The sequence below is a fragment of the Onychostoma macrolepis genome, chromosome 19 (assembly GCF_012432095.1).
Source record: "Onychostoma macrolepis isolate SWU-2019 chromosome 19, ASM1243209v1, whole genome shotgun sequence".
Taxonomy (NCBI): domain Eukaryota; kingdom Metazoa; phylum Chordata; class Actinopteri; order Cypriniformes; family Cyprinidae; genus Onychostoma; species Onychostoma macrolepis.
Window position 1 is genome coordinate 21,467,336 of NC_081173.1, and position 23,281 is coordinate 21,490,616.

At 38.6% G+C, this 23,281-nt stretch overlaps 2 protein-coding genes across 3 annotated transcripts in view; both read left to right on the forward strand.

The window, feature by feature from the left end:
• The first annotated feature begins 3,556 nt into the window (after nucleotides 1-3,556).
• Nucleotides 3,557-14,060, forward strand: sall3b (spalt-like transcription factor 3b). The gene is made up of 4 exons (XM_058752943.1): nucleotides 3,557-3,689; nucleotides 7,476-10,397; nucleotides 11,502-11,845; nucleotides 12,335-14,060. Exons 1-4 carry the CDS (start codon nucleotides 3,608-3,610, stop codon nucleotides 12,728-12,730), a joined length of 3,744 nt encoding a protein of 1,247 aa, XP_058608926.1. The 5' UTR covers nucleotides 3,557-3,607; the 3' UTR covers nucleotides 12,731-14,060.
• Nucleotides 14,061-14,431: 371 nt separating this feature from the next.
• atp9b (ATPase phospholipid transporting 9B) overlaps nucleotides 14,432-23,281 on the forward strand; it is a 47,517-nt gene continuing 38,667 nt past the window's right edge. For both annotated transcript variants that reach the window (XM_058752945.1, XM_058752946.1), the window contains exons 1-2: nucleotides 14,432-14,561; nucleotides 17,771-17,944. In XM_058752945.1, coding sequence (XP_058608928.1) covers nucleotides 14,482-14,561; nucleotides 17,771-17,944 — 254 coding nt within the window. In that variant the 5' untranslated portion in view covers nucleotides 14,432-14,481. The remainder of the gene's footprint in view (nucleotides 14,562-17,770; nucleotides 17,945-23,281) is intronic.

Here is a 23,281-nt window from a genome sequence, read left to right on the forward strand (position 1 = left end):
CTGCCATCTCAGACTGCACACACTCACAGCCAGTAATTAACTACTGTTTTTACTGGCTTTACTCTTGTTTTTGCTCGTTATTCCCTCGAGAACATAGAATACATAATATCCTGTTTGTGCCTAAAATTTGCTGTCTTTCATAAAAATAGTCTGTTGTCATGACGACTTGGGTTAACAGAACTGAAACATCTTCTTTGCAAGGTTGTTTACAAAGCAAAAACTTTGTGTACGTATTCAGCGAAGCGCTTTTGCAGAAGTGTTTGTAAATGACCGTAAGTACGGGGGTGAAATCACTACATGCAGTTGCGTATCAAGGCACACGGCAAAAATCAGTGCAAATACTGATCTCCATACTGCTTTGTTTGCGTATATACAGTAAAAGTACAACAGTGTTTTTTCAAACTGTCGGATACAAGACTGTACCACGATACCGCAGAGGGACCCGTATCTCACGGCTAAAAACGTTTATTTCGCCTTAGATGTATCAGGTCCAACTGGCCTCACAATAGACCCTCACTCACCCCTCATACATTGAGATTCAGTTTCTTTTCCCAGCTCAAGTCTCTCCCGCTAGTGTCAATCACAGCCTTTATTGGTGGAAGCGGACCTGACACCCCGGACCTCATGTGAAACCATGGCCGACAGGAGGCAATAAGCCGGAGAATAGCAGCCATCTCAAAGTAGTCCTCCATTTAGCAAGTGCTTTTTTTGCTCTCTTTGCTCCAGTCCTGCATTAAAGATAGAGAAGAGAAATCAATAAAGGTTCACAGCATTAGATAAAAGTCGCGGACTTGAGAAGCAGCCGCGTTAGATGTGGTAAATTAAACCAATCAGAAATTTCCAGAGGCCCTCGGCACATAGAACAGTGCTATCTCACATCTGTCCATCTCACTGGCCCGTCTCTGCTTTGTTTGTTCTTCATGTAGTTTCGGCCTGACACTTCATTTGTTGATCTATCTGAGATGATGTGCTTTATACTCAGAGTCAAACCCTCTTCATCGTGTTTAGAGTAGGGAAAGATGTTTTTTAGCTGTGGGATATGTTCTTGGTTAAAAAGCTGCATTAGGGGCTAAAAGGAACGGAGAAATTGCATGGACCATGAAAAGATTCTAAACATGATTTTGTTTTAATGGACAGAAAATGATAAATCTCAACAAACACAGACTTGGGGAGAATTCTTTCTTTTCCCCGCGGAACACAACTCTTGAATTGCACGCTTGAACTGAAACGCTGTTTTTCTGCACCAACTGTGGCGATTATTTTAAATGAAAAGTGTTCATCATACGCATTTTTTCTGAAGCTATAATCTGTGATTACCAGGTGAGATGGTGATATAGAGTAGAAAAAGTGTTATTTTTGATGATTAGTTCATTTAAATCTGCCTTGTCGCATATTTATGAAAGCAGATGGGGAATGTGAAGAAAAACAGCATGAAAAATAAAACAAAAACACAATTAACAACCGCACAGGCAAAAAATCCCTGTAGGTACAAACATTAAGGGTTTCATAAGCAGAATTTTAAATATTTTGTCCTTCTAGGCGCTCTTCTTCGTCTGATCATTTTGTTTCATTTTGAAAAGCCTGTTCCTAATCCTACATGGCATGGATAACAGAAAAGCCAGGATAACAGCAGCCGTTTTAAAGACTTCCCTTGGGGGTGGATTTTGACAATTCCCACCACTTTGTAATTTTATTGATAATGAAGAGGATGGCGAGGAAGGGACTTTTGATTTTTGCCAGAAAAGCTAGTTAAGGACAATCAATAGTACATCATTGGGAGAGTTTTGTGATAAAAGCCCTCGGTTACCCTGGCAATCCATCACTTGGCCATACAGATAGGTCAAACGAAATTATATTGCGCTTATCTCTCTACACCAGAAGAGTAACAGAGACGCCGATCAATAGGCTTATATATTGTTCTACTTGTGTTGTAATGGAAATGATGTATCGCTGATTTAGAGCCCTTTGGCCGCTATACACCAGCGATACTGGTCAGACGTGAATGTTGTCTGATCCCTTGAGAGCAGCTCAATATCATGATAGACACATAACTGAAGTTTACTGTGTTTAGTTTATATGGCACCACACCGCAGATCACAAAATAAGTGCCATATCTTATTTTTTGATCCTTATGAAGTCGGTTTCATATCAGATGTGAAGTTGGGCAAAAAGTAAACAGAAAAAAGAGCAGGTTGAACAGGGGTCCATCGTTCTGTGATATCCTAGTGGTCGCCTAATGCAATAAGCTTACACAGAACAGCCCTCCTGCATCTCTCCAGGACTTCTGCTGGGGTTTACACGCACATTTGCAGCAGAAAATCAGCGAACGCCCGTTTCAGTTCAGCTCCTAACGTTACACGAAGACATGCACCTTATGGGACTCTGGATTCCGCAGGAACGCGAATAGTTTTGAATTGGATGAACTATGGAGGATGCGTCCTCGGCATGAGCGAAGAGCAGACGGACCGTCCGAGAGCAGAACGAACGGTGTTTGTTGCCAAAATACTCCTAAACAGTGTGCGAATCATTCGACTGCGTTCTTGTCGCTCCTCATGTAACTTTAACGATTTTGAGCGCGCGTTCTGTGCAGGTTCCTCTCACAAAACCGAATTGTTTTTTTTTTGTTTTGTTTTGTTTTCCGTAATACAAAATATAAAACGTGAAAACTTTTAAAACACTTTTTGTGATATACCTATGGTATGTAAATGTATAGAAAGCCATAAATTGTGGCAATACTTATGTTTTGTCGACGTACCGTCCCATACAGATCCTAACGGAAAGCGTTCTAGCTGCATACTGTTGCTATGGTGACCTCCTCAGGCGAAAGCGACTGTTTGTCTATTTAGTGTACTAACTTGTAATCTAACTTTTGTGCTTACTGGACCATTGTTTGAAAGAATATCTACCGTTAAAAACCGTCAACATTTTATTTTGACTTCCTCTGAGGGTTTAAGCTTTAATTTAGACTAACCGAACCCTTTAAATAACACCCAACTATTTACCGAGGCAACTGCTTTTATAATAGGTAACTAGATATTCGCCACAACAAACTTTTCTTGCGTAACGTTAGATATAAAAATTAAACAAAACTTATTTGATGGAAAGCTATGCTTAAACTAGAGTCAATACAAGTCGAAAGAGCCTGTTTTAAAGGTGCTTGAATGTAACTCATGCTGTCATTTATTTGAAAAGAAGGCGTGTGAGCGTGACAAGACTGGTTTTCCGTACTTACGGTGATGTTTAACAAACTACGGATGGACTTTACGCCATGTGAAGTGCCACCAGAGCTGTAGACGCACTTGTCTGCGTCCAGTTTGTGGTCCTACGTGAACAGAGAGCAAAAGGGGGAAAAGTGAGGAAGTGAAACGGGCTAATTACTCAGTCCATCCCTCATTTCCATATCCAGAGAGAGTGTCTACTGGCGCGCGGCCAATCCCTCATGCAGCGCAACGTAATACATGACCCTCTATCATTATAACGCCGACATGCGCAATCTGCACAACGGTAACAACATCTAATATCTCTTATTCACTGACCCCGGGACTGTACGGGACTGCCTGCGTCCGATGGTTCTGCAGATCGGAGCGCCGACGCGAAGCGCAGAGACATGTCCCGAAGAAAGCAAGCTAAACCTCAGCATCTTAGATCGGACGAAGAAGGAGCACAGTCGGACAAAAGTCCGGATAACGGTATGTGAATTGAAATACGACTCTTTTATTTGGCTCTTTAGATATAAGTTTCTTTTGTCAGAATTTCGCGATGTTTTATGGTTCTTTTCGAGTGGTAATGAAAACACGCTTTAGGATGCATGGCATAGAACGGACACTTTGAACATAGAATGAATCTTAGAGTAAAAAGAACTTGATTTAGTAAGCATATGTAAGTTTATACCACGCTGTGTTCTATTCAAGTAGGCTAGATGGAACTCAAGACAAAGTTTTACACCCTTAAAAAATAAACGTTCTTCGATGGGTAATTACGTTCAACAGAGAGCCATTTTAACTGTATATGGTTCTTTGGAGATTAAAAAGTTCTTAATGTTAGGTTTCTATGTTCTTTAAAGCACCGGTAGGCTATATAGATGTTCTCTAAAGAATCAAATAAAAAGTTACACGTGGAGATTTCCTTATGAGATGATTGTAAAATTCTATTCGAACCTTTATTTTTAAGAGTGGATCATAAAACACGCGTAAAGTGCGTTTATATTCATAGTAGGCTACATGAAACATACAAATATGTGCTTTTGGAAATTTCGTGTCAAACGTTCATTATGTCATTTGTCAAAAATGCCGAACACCTTTTTTTTTCTTTTTTTTTTTCTCTAAATGAAGCCGTAATTTCTAGTGTCTTTTCAGTAGGCTATTCTAGCTCTTTGCTAAGAATTTCTGTTAAATTAATTAAAAGTAATTTAGCATTTAAGGGCATATGTTCTCAGCGATTTAATTTGCTTAATTAGGAACTGTGTACACGTAGGCCTATAGGCCATATTTATTTATTTTTGTGTTTCATATAAGCTAGACTGTTTTTCAAAATAAAAAACAAAAAACAAAATTGATTTAGCTAACATGATTTAAAATGAATTAATTAGGCTATAATCAGTAACGGTAGATTAGAGCTGTGCATCTATTCTGCTTTTGATAAAGCACCAAAATAAAGCACTGCAAAACCTACAAAAGTGTCCCATTGCAAGACCCAAACAAAACCTTTAACATTCGTCTGTTTGCGTGAGAATAATTCCTTTTGTCATGGTAATGAAGTTACTTATGTGCCCACATGAAAAGTCCTCACACATGGTTTGGTGTCGAAGTTGTGTCTTCATTTAAATCGCGTTAAAGTATTTACTGCAACACAAAGATCGACCTAAAAGAAGAGAATCAGAGTATGGTTTTAAAACAGTGAAAGACGTTTATTGTTCTTCAGATCATTTTTAATCAGATGAATTCATTATAATCAGGCCTGATCTGTTAGAAGAGTAATTAAAGGATTCATATGAAAACCTGCTGCAACAATATTGAAGTATAAATAATTAATCATTTATAAATCTTGAATGTGTACATAAAGTTTCAACTGTGGTTTAGCTGTTTTTTTTGTTTTTGTTTTTTTTACATTTAGTCAAATAAAATGACTGCTTTAGTCAGTAAATTTAATTTTTTTAGAAAATAAAACATCTACTCATGTATTCTGAAATTTACTTAAATTAATGTCCAATAAGTGCAGAATTTAAGATGAAGCTCAAACACACGGTGTATTTCAGAGCATTTAAGAAAATATTACTAACAAACCAAAGTAACTTAGGGACCTTACACCATCTGTAATTTGTATCTGTTAAAAGATTAATTGGCATATTGTTTTCTAATTGAATTAATGATAAATTATGTTTCTATTTTAAATGAATTTAAAAATTAAAAAATAAATAATAATCATTTGACTTCACAGTTTTAGCCATGTATGCAATATGTACTTAGCTGATTGTTTTCTCTCATTTTGTCGATGTCAACACAATCATTTTGACTTTCGTGTTTGCCCTTGTACATCTTTCAGTTCGCCTTCAAATGCCATTCATCAGGCCTCTAACAGTAACGATTGTCTAATAGCATTTTAGCTTTCTTCTTTTGGGGCCTGAGAAATTTATTCTAAGACTCTTACGTTGTAACCTTTGTCTGTCTCATGTCGAAATGATCCAGCTAGCTACCAAAACCACGGTTACCAGCTGAGCACCCTAGGAATCTCACAAGTTTTTTAATCTGTGTAGTGGCTCATGCTGCAGGGCCCCACAGAATGTCTTTTTTGATTTAAGAATTTGTTATATCTGTCTTATGAACACAGTTTGTCCGTCTTTTCACTGGGGACGCCAAAGGAATTTTTTGTAATTCTATTTAGGCTATTGAGTAAATGCTTATATCTATATGAACTAATCTGTGAACATTTTAAGATTTGCAGCACGGCCTTAAGTTAATTGGTCGCCTCACTATATCAGTTTCAGTTAGCTCTCACCTTTCGGTGTTAAGGGTTTTCAGACCACCCACACAGTTACTGGAATTAGACGAGCAAATGACCCACATTGTAACTACTCTGAGGAAGGCTCACAAAAACTGAGAGGAAACACAACAACACCTGACCACAAAATTATTTCAGATATTCTGTTATCCTCTCTTCACTCCTTTCTCTTTCTCACTGTCACTTTTTCTGAAATTTTTATCCAACAATATTCTTATGCATAAACATATTCAGTGTGGCTACATCAAGGCAATACAGTGAATACATCTTCCACGGCATTTTATATTACTATAAAATATGATAAAAAGATTATTAAAAAAAGGAAAGAGAAGAGAAGAAATGAAAAAAGAAAAGAGAAAATTCACACACACACACACACACACACACACACACACACACACACACACACACACACACACACACACACACACACAAATACAAACAGACAGAAAATATAAGGAAGTAATGGCTTACATTTTTTTTTTCTGTTTGGACTCATAAACTTGCCATCTCACTAAGCTTATTATGTGTAAATCTAAAAAAAAAAAAATTCTGACAAGTACATAAATGACCTAAACCCAACCCCTTAAGCGCTCATCTGTGAGCCAACGAGCTATAACAGTTTAAGTTGATGTAACCTAGGTCTTTTATATGTAATCTAAATGCAAATATCAGAACAGAAAAAATCCTATTAAATGCTGTTTATTTATTTTATGACAAATAATAATTTTTGGCTTCCATGATCATTACAATTTGATTTGAAATTACAATCAATTTTTTGAAGCTGTGTATTCTTGTTCAATAATGATATGCTGTAAATTTCATAATGTTCTTGTCGTTCTATAATTTACTGATTCGATGAGAAAATAGCACTGAACAGATTTATTTAAAGATAAATACACTGTAAAGGCTTTGGCTAGTGAAAACACACAGATTGTTTCTTCTTTTCTTCTGATCAAATATGACATCATTTAAAACAATTTGAAGTTAACTGTGCTTTTACACATTTAAAGATGAAACCATTTTGTCAAGGTTGTACACCTTTGGCAGTGAGAGATAACTGTTTCACTCAACAATGTCAAGTGGAGAGGAATTAGTTCTTCAAATTCATCAGGAAATAAGAGTGTTTGATAGCAATGGAGAGTTCAGATTAGTCAATCAAAGACTCAATTTGCCCTCAACTGACAGTGCAGCTGTGAATTGTATAAAAACATTGGAAATCAATATCCCCTATAGAATTTCATTAAGCTCCCGTATATTCAATAGATAGGTCGCATAATTTGATGGATTGTGCAAAGAAAATTATCGTCTGAGTCTTTGGAGCATGAGCACAAAGAGGCTGACTTTCAGTAATTGGTAAAGTGGTACAATTGATTTAGTTTATCTATATTGTTCACTCCTCCAAGAATAGCTGTGAAAAATCTATCATCTCAGAAATTTCTATTCACACGCTTTCTCTCTGTGTCTTTATCTCCCAGCGCTTCTGTTGAGGGGAGGCGATGAGGAGGACAGCGGCACGGAGAGCCGCAGCGGAGGCGAAGAGACGCACGTGTGCGAGAGGTGCTGTGCTGAATTCTTCAAGTGGTCCGAAATGCTGGAGCATCAGCAGAAGTGCACGGAAGACCCCCCTGTGCTGATAGTAAAGGAGAATGAAGAGAAGGCCATTTCCCGAGGATCGCCGACAGAGTCCCTCTTGAGTGCCCACAGTGACTCAGCAGAAATGGAGGTCAGTGAGCTCAACTCTGAGCTGGCTGAGAAAGTCGACGAGATGCCTGAGGAAACACACATCATCGACCTGAACGAACAAATGGATATAAGTTTGCCTGAGTTTAAAACATCAAACCTCAGCCCTCTACCACTTGACAGTGAAAACACCACCTCTTCCCCTGCACCACCTGTAACCAATCACTATGACATGCCCAGCACCAATGTGACCCTGGAGATTCTTCACAGCACCCGAGTGGCCGTTGCTCAGTTTTCCCAGAGCATTCACTGTGCGGGGTCTGCAGGCAAGCTGAACTCAGCTGCGATACCCATGATTCTGGAGCAGTTGATGGCGCTGCAGCAGCAGCAGGTTCAGCAATTACAGCTCATTGAGCAGATCCGCAGCCAGGTCGCTGTAATGAATAGGCAGCCTACGCAAGCCGCCCTTAATCCTGCCTCAAAAAGCCTGCCCTCTGACTCTAACACTTACAATTTCCAGGGCATCGCTCCACCCCCTGTACTTCCATTATCTGGGGTCATGCCCTCTGCAGTGAATGGGCAGGCTTCTGTATCCCAGGCATCTATGCTTGCGAGGCCACCGTTGCTGTCTTCCCAGCCAAGCAGTGGACAAATCAGCTCTAGAGCACTGGAGAGCGCCACTGCTTCCGTAACAAGTTCCAGCCCTCATCTCTTCAGCTACAGCGGGACTTCCCCACTCTTGCCCACCTGTAGTGGATCGCACTCTAGCGTTAGTAACACCCAGTCCATAAGCACTCCCAGCCCACTATCAGCTGGCCAGAGTAGCCTCCTTAGCCCTTCTGCCAGCCTACCATTACTACCTCAAAGCCCTCCCAACGGAGTCATATTTCCCAATCCACTGGCCAGTATTGCAGCCACTGCCAGTGCATTAGACCCACTTGCTGCTATGATGAAGTACCGTAAGGGCAAACTGCCCAGCGTCTCAATGTTTGACAGCAAGCCCAGTTCCGAGGACCCGTTCTTTAAGCACAAGTGTAGGTTTTGCGCTAAAGTGTTCGGCAGTGACAGCGCCTTGCAGATCCACTTGCGCTCGCACACAGGTGAAAGGCCCTTCAAATGCAACATTTGTGGCAACCGTTTCTCGACAAAGGGAAACCTCAAAGTCCACTTCCAAAGGCACAAGGAGAAGTACCCTCATGTTCAGATGAACCCATACCCAGTCCCAGAATATCTTGACAATATCCCTACCAGTTCCGGGATCCCCTATGGGATGTCTTTTCCTCCAGAGAAGGCAGGACCTACTTGGTTAGACAGCAAGCCTGTTCTTCCGACAGTGCCGTCCTCAGTGGGTCTGCAGTTGCCACCAACAGTACCAGTTATTGAAAGCTTAAGTGATTCATTTACAAGCACACCCTCTGAAAGATCTCCACACAGGCCGTCGCCAGCCAGAGGTGAACTTGCACCTTCGTCGCCCAATCCCACCGGCACTGAGACAGATATGTCCACCATTGCGGCCTCCCCTGAATCAAACAGAGAAGGAGAGATCACAGATAGCTTCAACACAGAAGTGCACCTGCCATCAAACAGTATGACTAGAAACGCTAACAACCCCAACATCTTGCATCCGCAGTCCACGTCTACAGAAAAACCTGTTACAGTAAATGTAACTGAGTCCACTGATGCTCCTTCGGCTGATAATAAGTCATTCTCTCCACCACTCATCTCAGATCAGTTCAAGGCCAAGTTCCCATTTGGTGGTCTCCAAGACTCTATGCAAACATCTGAGACATCAAAGCTCCAACAGCTTGTGGAAAACATCGACAAGAAGATGATGGAGCCCAATCAGTGTGTAATCTGCCACCGCGTGCTAAGCTGTCAGAGTGCGCTAAAGATGCACTACCGCATCCATACAGGGGAGAGGCCATTTAAATGCAAGGTTTGTGGACGAGCATTCACCACAAAGGGTAACTTAAAGACACATTTTGGTGTCCACCGTGCAAAGCCTCCTCTTCGGATTCAGCATTCATGTCCGATCTGTCAGAAAAAGTTCACGAATGCAGTTGTGTTACAGCAGCACATACGCATGCACATGGGTGGGCAGATTCCAAACACTCCTCTGGCAGAAACCATCTACGAGAAAGATACAGATATGGAGAGTTTTGACAGCATGAGCACTTATGATGATGACTGTCTTGATGATATTTCATTTGAAGAAGAAGGGGATGTTGTGGAGAACAATGAAAACACCCTGAGCTCGTTTTCAGACAGTCCACCACCTATCTCATCTCTTCCAACCAGTGTATCAGAAACTCAAAGCGTAGGGGACGACTCATCCGTCAATCTCAGCCAATCAAATGGAAAAATGATGGTCAGGTGTGGACCTATGGATAACGATCTTCATGCTCTGGGCTCTACCACCACTGGTGAGATGGATAACCACAGCATAAAAACTAGTTTAATGCCACATTCGTCTAGTTCTATTCACATTTCACACTATCCCAACAGTCAACCTGAGGGCCAGCATGAGCACTTAGTCTCTCTGAACCTCTCCTTTAAAGTCCCAGAGGCAACATCTATAGTAAAATCTGAAACAACAGATTGTTCTGCAGCAAATACAGTCAACGAGGTGACTGTTAATCAAACAGGAATCCAGCCTATCAACTCTACAGTCAAGAAAGAAAACCCTTTCAACATACAGTGTTTCAGTAAGGAACATGGTAAGCTAAAACTGCTATACGATACCAGTAAAGCACTGTACACTAAAAAAATGCTCAGTGAACCTAATTAAATTGAGAAAAGCTTTTTCACACAGTTATTCTAGGTTTTTACAAGACTAGAACATATCCATTAAAACAAGTAATGTTTTTCCGAACAAACCTAAATTTATGTCCTTGTGTTAGATAGTAGCATACTAAATATATCATCATTTATTATTATTATTATTATTATTATTATTATATGAAATGTATGGGATGAACGAGTAAGAAGAACCTAGTCTCAGTACTGGCGTTAGCAGTTATTCTTACTGAGCAAAGCAACACACACACCGTAGTCATCATGTAGCCCACTGTCTAAACACAAGCTCCACTCTTTAGAACAACAGTAACCACACAAAATAACAGAAACTCTTCTAAATCTATAACATAACTGAACATTAAACATCAGTAGTATTTCCTTTTACTCAGAAACACATAAAATAACAATGTACTCTGCTAATGCAGTCATATGCCAAGCATGCAGGGAATTAAAATTCCACTGTCCAGTTATGTCAACAAAATTGATTCATGTAATCTCAACACAAAATCCAATTTACAAATGCAAGAGATTTGAAAATAATGAAATTACGTTGTGGTAAAATGTTCAAAACATTTTTTTCTTAGTAAACTAAATAAGCAGCAAAAATCTGTTGTATTTTTTGTATAATTTGAATTACTTTAAAGGTGAAGTGTGTCATTTTTTAAAAAATCTCCTATCCTAGCTAAATATGCAGAGACAACTGTAAGTAAGCCGTATTCAGTTCACCTGAAATGTGTAAACATTATGGTGCTACACAACGCCTGACACCGCAACATAGTTCAACTAATGGTGTGAGTTTGGTGCTGGACAAGTCTGTTTTTTCCAAGTAATGGAGGTTTCTAGAAGAAATATTAATCTATATATATTATGAATTATTATTAAAATTTGAACAAAAACCTGCAATTCTTGTTTGGCACTCTGTGGCCAGAAATTACACACTTCATCTTTAACACTTAATACATAGCATTATGTTATTTGTTTGTTTAATTACATTGCTGATTTTATACACATTTTTTTATTTTCAGAAAATGCTCAAAGGTCTACAGAACAGGATACTAAAAATTCGCCGACTGCAGTGAAACTGGAGATGAATGCTTGCAATAGACCATACATGCTAAAAGAGGGGCCTTTCCCTGCATTTGGCCTGCAGTCTCCAACCTCGCGCTCTGAGGTGATGATACCGGCCGTCACCTCACTCACTGGACCACCCCCTCCCAGAAGGACCCCTAAGCAACACAACTGCAGTGCGTGTGGGAAGAACTTCTCTTCTGCCAGTGCCTTGCAGATCCACGAGCGCACACACACTGGCGAAAAGCCCTTCGGCTGCTCTGTCTGCGGTCGAGCGTTCACAACCAAGGGTAATCTCAAGGTATGTGTGATCATTATTGTATTTCATTTCAAAAGTGAGTAACTTAAATAAATAAACTATATATGAGCTTTTAAATTATGTTTACATTTTTTTATTAAAAATTATGTGCTTTTATTTATTTGATTTATTTTTATTTTTATCATTTTCATAAAATGCTTACCATTGTTGAATTGTGTTATGTTCCCAACATGTAAAAAGCTATTGTACATGTGTGGACCCGGGCTTGAGCCCGTCCTTGGTCAAGGCCCACTCACATTCCCCCTCTCTCCCCCTTTACTGTCAATTCTTCACCATCCTGTCAATCAATCAAAAAAAAAAAAAAAAAAAACTGAATAAATAAATATATAAATTAATTAATAAAATAGACATGGTGGTTGTCGCAACATGAGTCATTTTTGTAATTTACAGCTCAAAGCTACAGACACAAATGCCGCAAATATCGTAAAATTATTTGTTATTGATTTCTTTTTCATTTCTGTTTGTCTACAGGTGCACATGGGCACCCATATGTGGAATAACACTCCTGCCCGCAGAGGTAGACGTCTGTCTGTGGAAAACCCAATTGCCCTTCTGGGCGGTGACGCCCTGAAATTCAGCGAAGCGTTTCAGAAGGATTTAGCAGCGCGGGCCATGAATGTGGACCAAAACTTCTGGAGCCGATATGCAGCAGCTATAACTAATGGCTTAGCAATGAGGAACAATGAAATATCCGTCATTCAGAGTGGAGGAGTCCCCCAGCTTCCTGCCATTACTGTGGCCACGGACAAGGCTAGCACTGGAAACAGCCCACCAATCACAGCCATGGAAAAAACAGGCTTAGAAAGGGGAGCTGGACAACACTTCTCCATGATGATTGATGACAAAAAAGACATTGGAATCAATTAAAGTAAAGGTGACATATTCTTTCTCCTTGCATAAGGAACATTGAAAATTTAAACGTGTCTTGATTTTTTTTAAATCAGAATAAACTCTTTAGAATGTGCTTGATTCATGTGGGAAAAGATTCAGTTTATCTTATGCTATAATGGCACTTGTTTTTTATTGTATTGTTTAAACTGAGGCCACGGTTAGTTTTTCAATTATGTCCACTGACTGAAACCTTACACTTGATCCAAGGGCATTGCTTTGAGATGAAATGACTATTTTATGTTGTAAATATGTATTTTATTTTATTTTATTTGTTTTTTACCCTCTGATTTTGCTGTTAAACATTGCTCTATTCATGGGAAAGGGAACATGTTTGCATATATAATAGAAACTTTTCATTCCCAAACTGTGGTCTTAATATAGCTACAGCTGAAAGTATGTAACTTAAATCCCCGAGCAAAAGATAAAGAGACAATTCAGAGGCTTTGAAAAGAGATGTATTATTCTTTGACATCCCACTGCTTTGCTGCTATGCATTGGATGCAAACCGTTTATTTTCATGCAAATCAAGTACACCACCATGAAAGCCAGTGTCGTTTTAGCTGCTATCAGCAATTAAACGTTCCATCTTATACCAGCCTATGCTATGTTATTATTAATGCTAATTATATGTTTTACGCTATTCTCTGCCTTATTTACTTTTCCATGCAAAATTAATTAGTGGCCAACATGAGACCATGAAGTATAATATGACTGCTAATAAAGATCCTGCATTAAAAACATCTTTACACTTCAGTTTAAGGTATAGTTATCAATGAAGCCCTTGTGATGCATCTGAACGTGTTGCAGGACAATTCTATTTCACAATTTAGAGGTGTGTTTTCCTATCAAGAACAAAATAAATAAATGTTTCCAGAAACATTCATGTACAAGGGAAAAGAAAAGAGTGAAAACAATATACTTGTCTGTAATGGTAGCTTATGTCTTATTTACTAAGCGTGTCATGTCAGGTCATTTTAGTGTTTTTTTATTTTATTTTATTTTATTTTGTAGTGCTGTTTTCCTTATATAATATATTGTTTAGTGTTGGGAAAAAACATAAAAATATGAACGAGCAGTTTTTTTCATGAGATAGGTATTGGTGAAACAAGGGATTCAATGTGTCCTCTGCATGAAAAGGAGACACTATTTTTGTACTCAGATACATTATGACGAATAAAAAGTACACCAGGTTTGCTTTTCTGTCTGCACATCAGTATTTTTACATGGAACAACTGAGGTGGTCTCTCAAACACACTGACTGAACTGGATTTATTTCTAAGATGCAATATTGCTGCCACCCTCAATAAATAAATCTCAAACTAAATATTTTTGTTTGTGTGACCTTACTTGTATTTTGTTACTATATGTGCTTCACTCTTTATCTCTTTCTATCTGTCGGTATGTGTCTGTGTTGTGACATAAACTTGAGTCAGACATTGTTACTGTTATTTTAAAAAATAAATAAATAAAAGTTATTATATTACTGTTATTTAAATGAAAAATTCTGGCCTCATTTGGGAACACAAGCCTTCAATGAACGGCAAGACAACACTGGTAAGATGCCTAATGTGAAATAAACCATGAACGGTAGCCCATAAATTCAACCAAGTAAGATATTAAAGCACCATAAAATAAAATACCTTCAGAATCACATTTCCAGATTCTAGCAGATATATCTCCCTCACTCTAGTCCGGACGTGACGACATTCATACGTAACCGAGCAAAGATGGCAGACAGCATCCCTTTGAATCCTGTACGGAAGAATTCGAGAAAAACTGCGTATTATAATGCTGGCAGACCTGCCAGGTATGTAGACGGCTGCATATTCATCTCAAACACCTCTTTTATACACAAGACAGTCATTTGAGTTGTTACAATAACGTATGCGTTGATATTGGGTTTGTTTATGCCACGGTTCCGGGGTTGAGTGCTAACGGGCTAACGCTAGCGGCAGTGTAAATTCAGCAGCGCGAGCTGTCAGTGTCAGATTACAGTTGATAGGACATGAGAGGATACAAGACTCCCCGAGAGATGTGATATAATCATGTGAGATGTTTGTCACTTCGGTTCCTTCTCGGGAGACGTCTTAGGTACATTAAATGAGGCGTATTATAACACGCTCATGAAATATTTTGTAGGTGTAAGTACATTTATGGAGCGTCTCATATAAAATAACACAGAATATGTCTATAAAACGTTCCAGAACATTCATTAAACATCACAGAGCACCCAAAACACAATTCACGTGCGTCAGGCACGTTCGCAGAAAATGTTCTAAGCTTTTGGTTTATCATTAGAACATCTTTTGAGGCTTTGTTCCATCTATAGCATGTCTCATACAGCATCTCATTTGCCTTAGGTATTTGGCAAAGACATGCCGTGGTCTTCTGATGCTGAGCTTGACAAGATATCGCTCCAAACTGTTTTCCCACGGTTTATGCGAGGCAAAGATGTCAAAGATATTCATTTAGTAACTAATGTCCATCTGGTTTTCCTGAACCGCATAAACAGCCTAACAGCAGACAGGATCTGTATTTATGGCATCCAGCTGTTTGTCAAATGCTGACAGTCTAAGGACCACTTGTGGCATTGCTGCTTGAGAGTATGGACCAAAACCAAAGTGATTGCTTAATTTGATTTCATTGTTTGGGGTAATGCTATTGCACATAATCACTTTGTGAATCGTTTTGTGTTTTATTGAGGAGGAAAGAGGAGAGCAGAAGAACTGACCACAGTTAGGAGAGATTAATTGGACCACCAGCTATGTTTGGCTCATACTTTGCTTATTCTGTTGTCCTTCTTGATTTATATGGGTGGTTTAGCTGATTTGATGGTGATCTGATTTCTTTTATCGTACAATTGAATACAAATATCAGTGGTGGGCCTGCGGGCTTCGAATGTCTTGCATCGGCCCTGCTAGACTGTATCATTTTATGATTACAACGGTCATCTAACTTAGTTGTCCTTATTTGTATTATTATTATTACGCCCATTCTGCTTGACCGCTGTCGAGATGGGTTAACCTAAAAGCATTTTTAATGGACATCAAAGGCTAAAATCTGCATAGACGCATGTCAGAGTGATGTGTTTTTGTTGACATACCTCAATAATAAATTGCCTATTGTGTCAGGAACCGATTAGCCTTTGTAGAGCTGATATTTGTCATTTCCCATGAGTTCAAAGTCTCGTACAATGGTGAATCTCACGAAACTTGTCAAGAACATGTCTGGACCATATTTCGTGCCAAACTCAAAAGAAATCAATGAGAAATTATTATGCAGAGCCAGCTTTAAGTAAGCCATGCTTAGGTTGATTTCTGAGCATCCAGACCAGCCTGACTTACTCATTTAATAAATATGTGCCTAAATTGTACTCTCCTCAGGCCATCCAAGTTGCCATCGGAAGAAGAGTTCAATCAGCTGATAAACACATCATGATAATGTGCAAGTAATCCACTCGATTCCAGTGTGTAAGAAACAAACCCATCTTTAAGGAGTTTTAACTATTTCTGGCCAAAACACATCTTAATGTTAGGTTTGTTTCTTACAAGACATTAATAATTAATTGATGGACTGGATTATTATGATGCTTTTATAAGCACTTTGGACTCATTCTGACGGCACCCATTCACTGCAGAGGATCCATTGGGGAACAAGTGATATAATGCTAAATTTCTCCAGATCTGTTGCGATGAAGAAACAAATTCATCTTCAACTGTATATTTACTATATCTTGGATGTGTAAATTTTCATTTTTAGGTGAACTGTTCCTTTAAAGGGGTGGTTGACTGTTGTTTTTTTTTTTTAGGCTTGATTGTGTTTATAGGGTACAGTCTAACATGTGTAAATGCTTCGTTTGTTAAAAAAGTCCATTCCACCAAAACATTCAGGATTCATAAATGCATAGTAAACAGTCCATATGAATTGATCAGTTTAATCCAAGTGTTCTAAGTCACTTTATATGATGAACAGACGTAATTTAGGCTATTGTTTACATATAAACATTGATGAACACACATGCGTAGAGCACATTAAATATGGTCAAACCTGCTCGATTTTTAAGCAGATTTAGTGGTGATCTGAGTTCCTTTATCATACAGTTCAGTAAGTGCGGTAATCTTCACTACACAATGTGGGTGTTTGGTGTGTTGCGGAGGATCAAATATGATTCACACTCTGTGAACTCTCAAATGTATTTCTTCCTGATTCATTCTTTTAGAGGAAAAGGGAGTGTTGCTTTTAAAATCCCTAGGACTAGAGTTTGTAGGTTGTTAATGTCCTCCATTGTAAGTGTATTACGCTGCTTTAATAATTTAACAGACACGATATCACTACCTGAGGACTCGGAGGCCTGTTCAGTCAGCACAGTTTGAGGCTGATAGGTATTTTAATGCTTTTTTCAGTGTTCAACTGCAAAAGGCTCTCAGTGTTTACAGTGGTCACCGAGGCCTAATTGCATGAATTAAATCTATCCACAGACAGTTCTAGAGTGAAAAGAGAGCGTGCAGGTTTTGATGCTAAGGCTAAAGTGGATCTGGTGCAGAAACGGCCAGGCTTTTGTGTGGGTGGAAGTTGATATCCTCTCGGGACGTCGGCTGTTTCAGAGTGTCACAATAGCATTCTGCTGATCTGGGTTTGAGACTCGTCTCGATAAATAAGGAACACAGTGTGAGAGAGGAACAAATCCCTCGACTTCTGCATTTTTTGTTCCACTCATTTATGTAGGCGCCTTTAAAAATGCCCTTATTTCATTGCATAATGTCTTTTTTAAATTTGAGAGGTAATAATGAAAGTAGGATTGCTGTTTTGGGAAACAAACAGTGTCTGTTTATTACATTTGAGATGTGACATCTTAATTTGAAACAAAATCTATGCTCTTTTTGTAGTTTAGCAGATTATTTTTTGTTAATTTATATAAATGAAAAGGGCTAAACAACTTTTATAATTCATAATAATTATTATGATGCTTAACATGTTAGAGGGGTAACATCATCTTTTTTCGTCTTAATGTTACAGGTATCAGATTGAAGACGAATCCTTGAACCTTGATGAGATGCCCTTGATGATGTCAGAGGAAGCTTTTGAAAATGACGAAAGTGACTATCAGACGCTGCCCAGAGCCAGAGTGAGTCAGAGACACAGAGGACTGGGCTGGTTCCTCTGTGGTGGATGGAAGGTCCTGTGCACCAGGTAACAGGCCACGTGAGAGCTCATAATAATGTTTAAGCATTAAAATATTACCTTCAATACCTATGTGCTCTTAAAGGATTAGTTCACCCAAAAATGAAAATTAGCCCATGTTTTACTCGCCCACAAAGCATCCTAGGTGTATATGACTTCCTTCTTTCAGACAAATCCATTCGGAGTTATATTAAAAATTGTCCTTGCTCTTCCAAGCGTTAGAATGGCAGTAGGTGGGTGTTTTTTTAAACGGTTCAAAAGTAGTCAAATAAAGTGCATCCATCCATAATAAAACGTGCCTCACATGGCTCTGGAGGTGAATAAAGGCCTCCTGTAGTGAATCGATGCGTTTTTTTTAAAGAAAAATATTTAAAGTGTTATAAACTCTCACTTCCGCTAACTGTCGTAGGTGGAAGGAGTTCCGGGCGGATGACGTAGGACATCGGCGTAGCGCATGCGCCGGTGTTTAGTAATGAACTCAGAAGCGGGATGGAGAGACAAATGAGGATTTGTAAAGAAAAATGTCGGAGGATTTTGATATAAGCCAAGAGGAGACTGGTTTTCTTTTTTGCTTCCTTTGATTCTGTAAACAAGCTTACGAGACTAGCATATCTCACAGGTGCATGCGCTGCGTGTACATCCTATGTCATCCGCCAGGAACGGCTTGCTCTTATGACAGTCAGCAGAAGTGAGAGAAAACTGTTTATAACGTTTAAAATATGGATATTTTTCTCACAAAAACGCATCGATTCGCTACAGGAGGCCTTTATTCACCCCCCGGAGCCGTGTGAGGCACGTTTTTATTATGGATGGATGTGCTTTATTTGACTACTTTTGGACCGTTGGAAAAAAAAAACATCTGCTTACCTGCTATTCTAATGCTTGGAAGAGCAAGGATAATTTTTAATATAACTCCGATTGGATTTGTCTGAAAGAAGAAAGTCATATACACCTAGGATGCCTTGAGGGTGAGTAAAACATGGGCTAATTTTCATTTTTGGGTGAACTAACCCAGTCATTTAGACTTTGTATTTGTCTATCTAGCACAGTGGTTTTCAAACTTGTTCCTGGGGACCCACAGCTCTGCACATTTTGCATGTCTCCCTAATTTACACACCTGATTCAGATCATCAGCTCATTAGGAAAGGGCTCCATGAACTCAAATGAGTGTGTCAGATAATGGAGACATGCAAAATGTGCAGAGCAGTGGGTCCCGAGGAACAGGATTGAAAATCACTGATCTAGCATGAACCACTTTTTTTAACTTGACTGTGTGTCACAAAAATGCAAGCCATTATGTATAGTAGGGGTGAGAGAAAAAAATCGATTCACTTAACTATCGCAATTCTTTTTAAAACAATTTAAAAATCGATTGGTTTACCTCAGAATCGATTTTTATTAAATTTTTCCTAAGAGGTGGTGGGTAGAAGTTAGCGCTTTGTAATTCCAACAGAGGGTGAAATGTATCGGTGTGTTCGACTTGGAGCAGCACTGCGCAGACGATCAGCGTATAACATCAAAGCACTGCAAGAGCGATTCGAAAGCATGCGGAGCCATCTGCTCTCGCGGTGCTTTGATGTCATACAACGATCGTTCTGCGTGCGCAGTGCCGCTGCATTAGATGACGTCATATACATTTAAAGCCAGCACGATAAAGCAAAACCATGACGGAGGCAGAGGATCAAACCTCTTCCAGAATTTTTGCACCTTCACGTTTTGAATCCCAACTGCTGGGAAAACATGACTAAACATGACTAAAACGGTATGCAAAGTAACATAGCACTTTATTTTATTTCAGAAAGTATTTTTTCTGCTCATTTTGTTGAACCTTTGACTATTATATTCATGTGCAAGTTCAGGGTTTTGGTACTTTAATGTTTCATGGTTCAAGGTACTTTAAATATACACTGTGTATGTGTATGCTCCAGAAATAAAACTTTAGAAAGATGTGATGCATTGTTTTTGTTAATATGACTCATTATATACAGTCTCTTTTAAGGGTATAATCAGCTATTTTCCATTGTCTAGTCTTTAATAAGCAAACAAAAATCACAATAAATTGTAATATCGAATCGCAATAGTGACTGCTAAGATATGTTTTTTTTTTTTTATTTATTTATTTTTTTTTATTGTGACAGTCTGTATGTTAAGTGTATCATTCAACTTTTTAAAACAAAAAACAAAAGTTAAACAAGTTAAAAACAAAAAACAAAAATCGCAACACGTAGCAATATCGAATCACAATACTTGTAGAATCAAAATTCTTTTAAAAAGTCGCAGTACATATCGTATCGCACCCAAGTATCGTGATAGTATCGAATCGGGAGGTAGGTGTATCGTCCCATCCCTAGTGCATAGGTTGTCTGATGGATACTTACAAAGACCAGCAATTAAAAAATATCATGAGAACCTGTTCTTTGTGAATGTCTCTGATTTAAAACTCGATTGCAGATAGTTTGATCTTGACTGTAAAGGCCTGTTCATGTCAAGGGCGATAATTATAACTATAAAGTTTTATTAAGCATTCTAATTCTATGAGAACAGGGAAGTCCATACCTCATTTATAACCATAAGGCAGTGTGTCCACCAAAGCACATTTAACCAGCTGAAAATGCCTAGCTGTGAGTGCTTGAGAGTGCTTCTGCTGTGCAGCATTTTTTTTTTTCTTTTTTCAGTTGAGACACTTTGGGTGCAATGATACGGAATATCCGCGGAAGTGTAACTAGTATCTGATTTTGCAGATAGTTTATTCATGAATAGAAAAATGTTGACACAATATAAAGTACTTGCTTTGACCCTTGTTTTAAATGTGCAATGTTCTGTTGTTGTGCTTCTTGCTGTCGTCTGTTGCTGTTGTACAAGGAGTATGTGACGTTGGTCAGTGTGGAATTTGCCCTGCCCATCGTCCACTTTGATTGGACGGCTGACTAAAAATTGACAGTGATGAGCGCTGCATTTTCTTTCGTTCTTCAAATGTTCTTCAACTCTCGGTGGCGAGAAAAAAAAATGCTGAGCAATGCTCCTCCTGGCGTTTTAAAAAACGTGCACTTCCATTGAAAAAAATATGGAAAAAATGCTTTGGTGGACACGTGGCCTAACAACACAGGGGAACGTTTAAATTTTTTTTCTAGTTGAAGAGTGATAAAAACATTGACAGCCAGAATCAGACTTCAAAGAGCTCAAGCTTTTAAAGCAGCAGAAAACAGAACTGCGTTGCATGCTTTTAAAAAAACATAAGGTTACCGCGCCTTGGTGTGGATGTTAATATGTGACCCTGGACCACAAAACCAGTCTTAAGTCGCTGGGGTATATTTGTAGCAATAGCCAAAAATACATTGTATGGGTCAAAATGATACATTTTTCTTTTATGCCAAAAATCATTAGGATATTAAGTAAAGATCATGTTCCATGAAGATATTTTGTAAATTTCTTACTGTAAATATATAAAAACGTCATTTTTGATTAGTAATATGCATTGCTAAGAACTTAATTTGGACAACTTTAAAGGCGATTTTCTCAATATTTGGATTTTTTTGCACCTTCAGATTCCAGATTTTCAAATAGTTGTATCTCGGCCAAATATTGTCCGATCCTAACAAACCATACATCAATATCAATATCAATAAATCTCGATTTCAAAAATTTGACACTTAAGAGTGGTTTTGTGGTCCAGGGTCACATATAGTTATGATTATAATTATTATCTTTATAGTTATCGCTGTTGGTGTAAACGGGCCTTAAGTCAGTGATTATGATTTTATTCAATGATATGAAAGTAAAATTATGTCTTTGAATTGTATTTATTTGTGGGCTTTTATCAGAGAATATTGATATATGTGATTGCTTGTGAATTAATTTGATTATTTGATTAACATATCATGTTATTCATTTGGTTTTGTTTATTAATTGATTGACAGTCTGGATAGACAGATAGATGTTTTGCTGAAAACATTCAAAACATCTTGGCCTTCACCTTTTGTTAATAAAATGTCACCATTGTCATGGAGCCTATTGTGTGTGTATGTAGTGCTTGTGCCAGGTTGGCTCAGATCCTTTCTAACGCACCGGTAACTGTGCATGAAATACACACACAAGCACAGGTTCTGTTTTTTGGTTGAGGTGCTCTCTGCGCATCAGCAGTCAGAAGGTCAAACACGCCAACCGAAAATTTGCTTATCCAGCCAACGATGTCAACAAGCTGAATGTCTATTTTGGACTTGCATTCCCACAATATCTCAATGTCTTTTGTGTTGCATCAATGACATGTGACACAAGTGTGATTAAAAGATATATTAGTCATTTATTGCTATGAAAGTGTGTGTGCTTGACTCTTCTCCTCTTATGCGCTACATTATCAGCAGCGCATCTCAATTGTAAGCTGGGTATTGATTTTTTTTTTTCTTCTCCTAATGAACAAATGGGATTTCGCACAGCTGACCAGTTTGCTGCTTTCCAGTAATTTTCTGTGTGCTTAGGCAAAGGATTATGAAATGAACAAATAATTCAAGCAGAATAACTCTGCTTATTCAAACGGCCCTATTATTTGAACTACATTCATTTGAGCAAATAATCTCTCTTATGAATCAGGTCGCTGGCACTTACAGACAGGAGACAGAAGGGGCCAACACAAATATTATTATATTTTTTTCAAGGTTTATGTAATTTAGTTCAGTGCCAGCCAAACCAATCGCCATGACTGTGTACACTGCGCAGAGTACCGGCAGAGTACCGTCACGCCGTTCACCGGGGATGGCAACCGCTAGAATATAAAATGAATATGAAGGTCAACAAAGTGTTTGGCGCTCTCTCTGACCTTCACAGCGAATCAGAGCTTTCGTTTTAGTAGGGAGGGGTTTATTTGGCAGGGGGTGACAGAGGACGTCATCTACAGGTTTGTTGTTCTCTTTAGGTATCGCAAGGCCTGCATGGAATCTGCAGCCTCAGATGATTTTTGTCGTTCACAAAATTATAAGCATTCTCAACTGCCTTGCTTATTTACTTTCTAGACTTTATTCTAATCAAAAAGTGTAGTATTTTCAGTTGACTAACCCACTTCTCATAAGGCTTCTTGGTTTTACTATGCACAATTCATCATTTGTCAAATATTTCATATTACAGAAGCAGTTTGAGTTTGTAATCAGAAATCCACATTTAAATGCATCTCAGAAATTTCCCTTCACATCCGTACTCTTCTTAGTTCTTACTGTTTTCTGCCTCTGCCATTTCAGTCTTACTTCTTAGTGGAAGTGCTCCGTGTATCTGCTTAAAGTTCAAGTGAAACTAGACTGAGCTAGGCTGTCTTCACTCTCTGTAACATCACTTACATTAATGTTGCATTAACGTCAG

Bases quoted from the DNA above. Each gene is read 5' to 3' on its own strand.
- sall3b (XM_058752943.1), top strand. From the start codon at position 3,608: ATGTCCCGAAGAAAGCAAGCTAAACCTCAGCATCTTAGATCGGACGAA. The intron at 10,398-11,501 runs GTAAGCTAAAAC...TTTTATTTTCAG, and splicing joins GTGTTTCAGTAAGGAACATG to AAAATGCTCAAAGGTCTACA. The intron at 11,846-12,334 runs GTATGTGTGATC...GTTTGTCTACAG, and splicing joins CAACCAAGGGTAATCTCAAG to GTGCACATGGGCACCCATAT.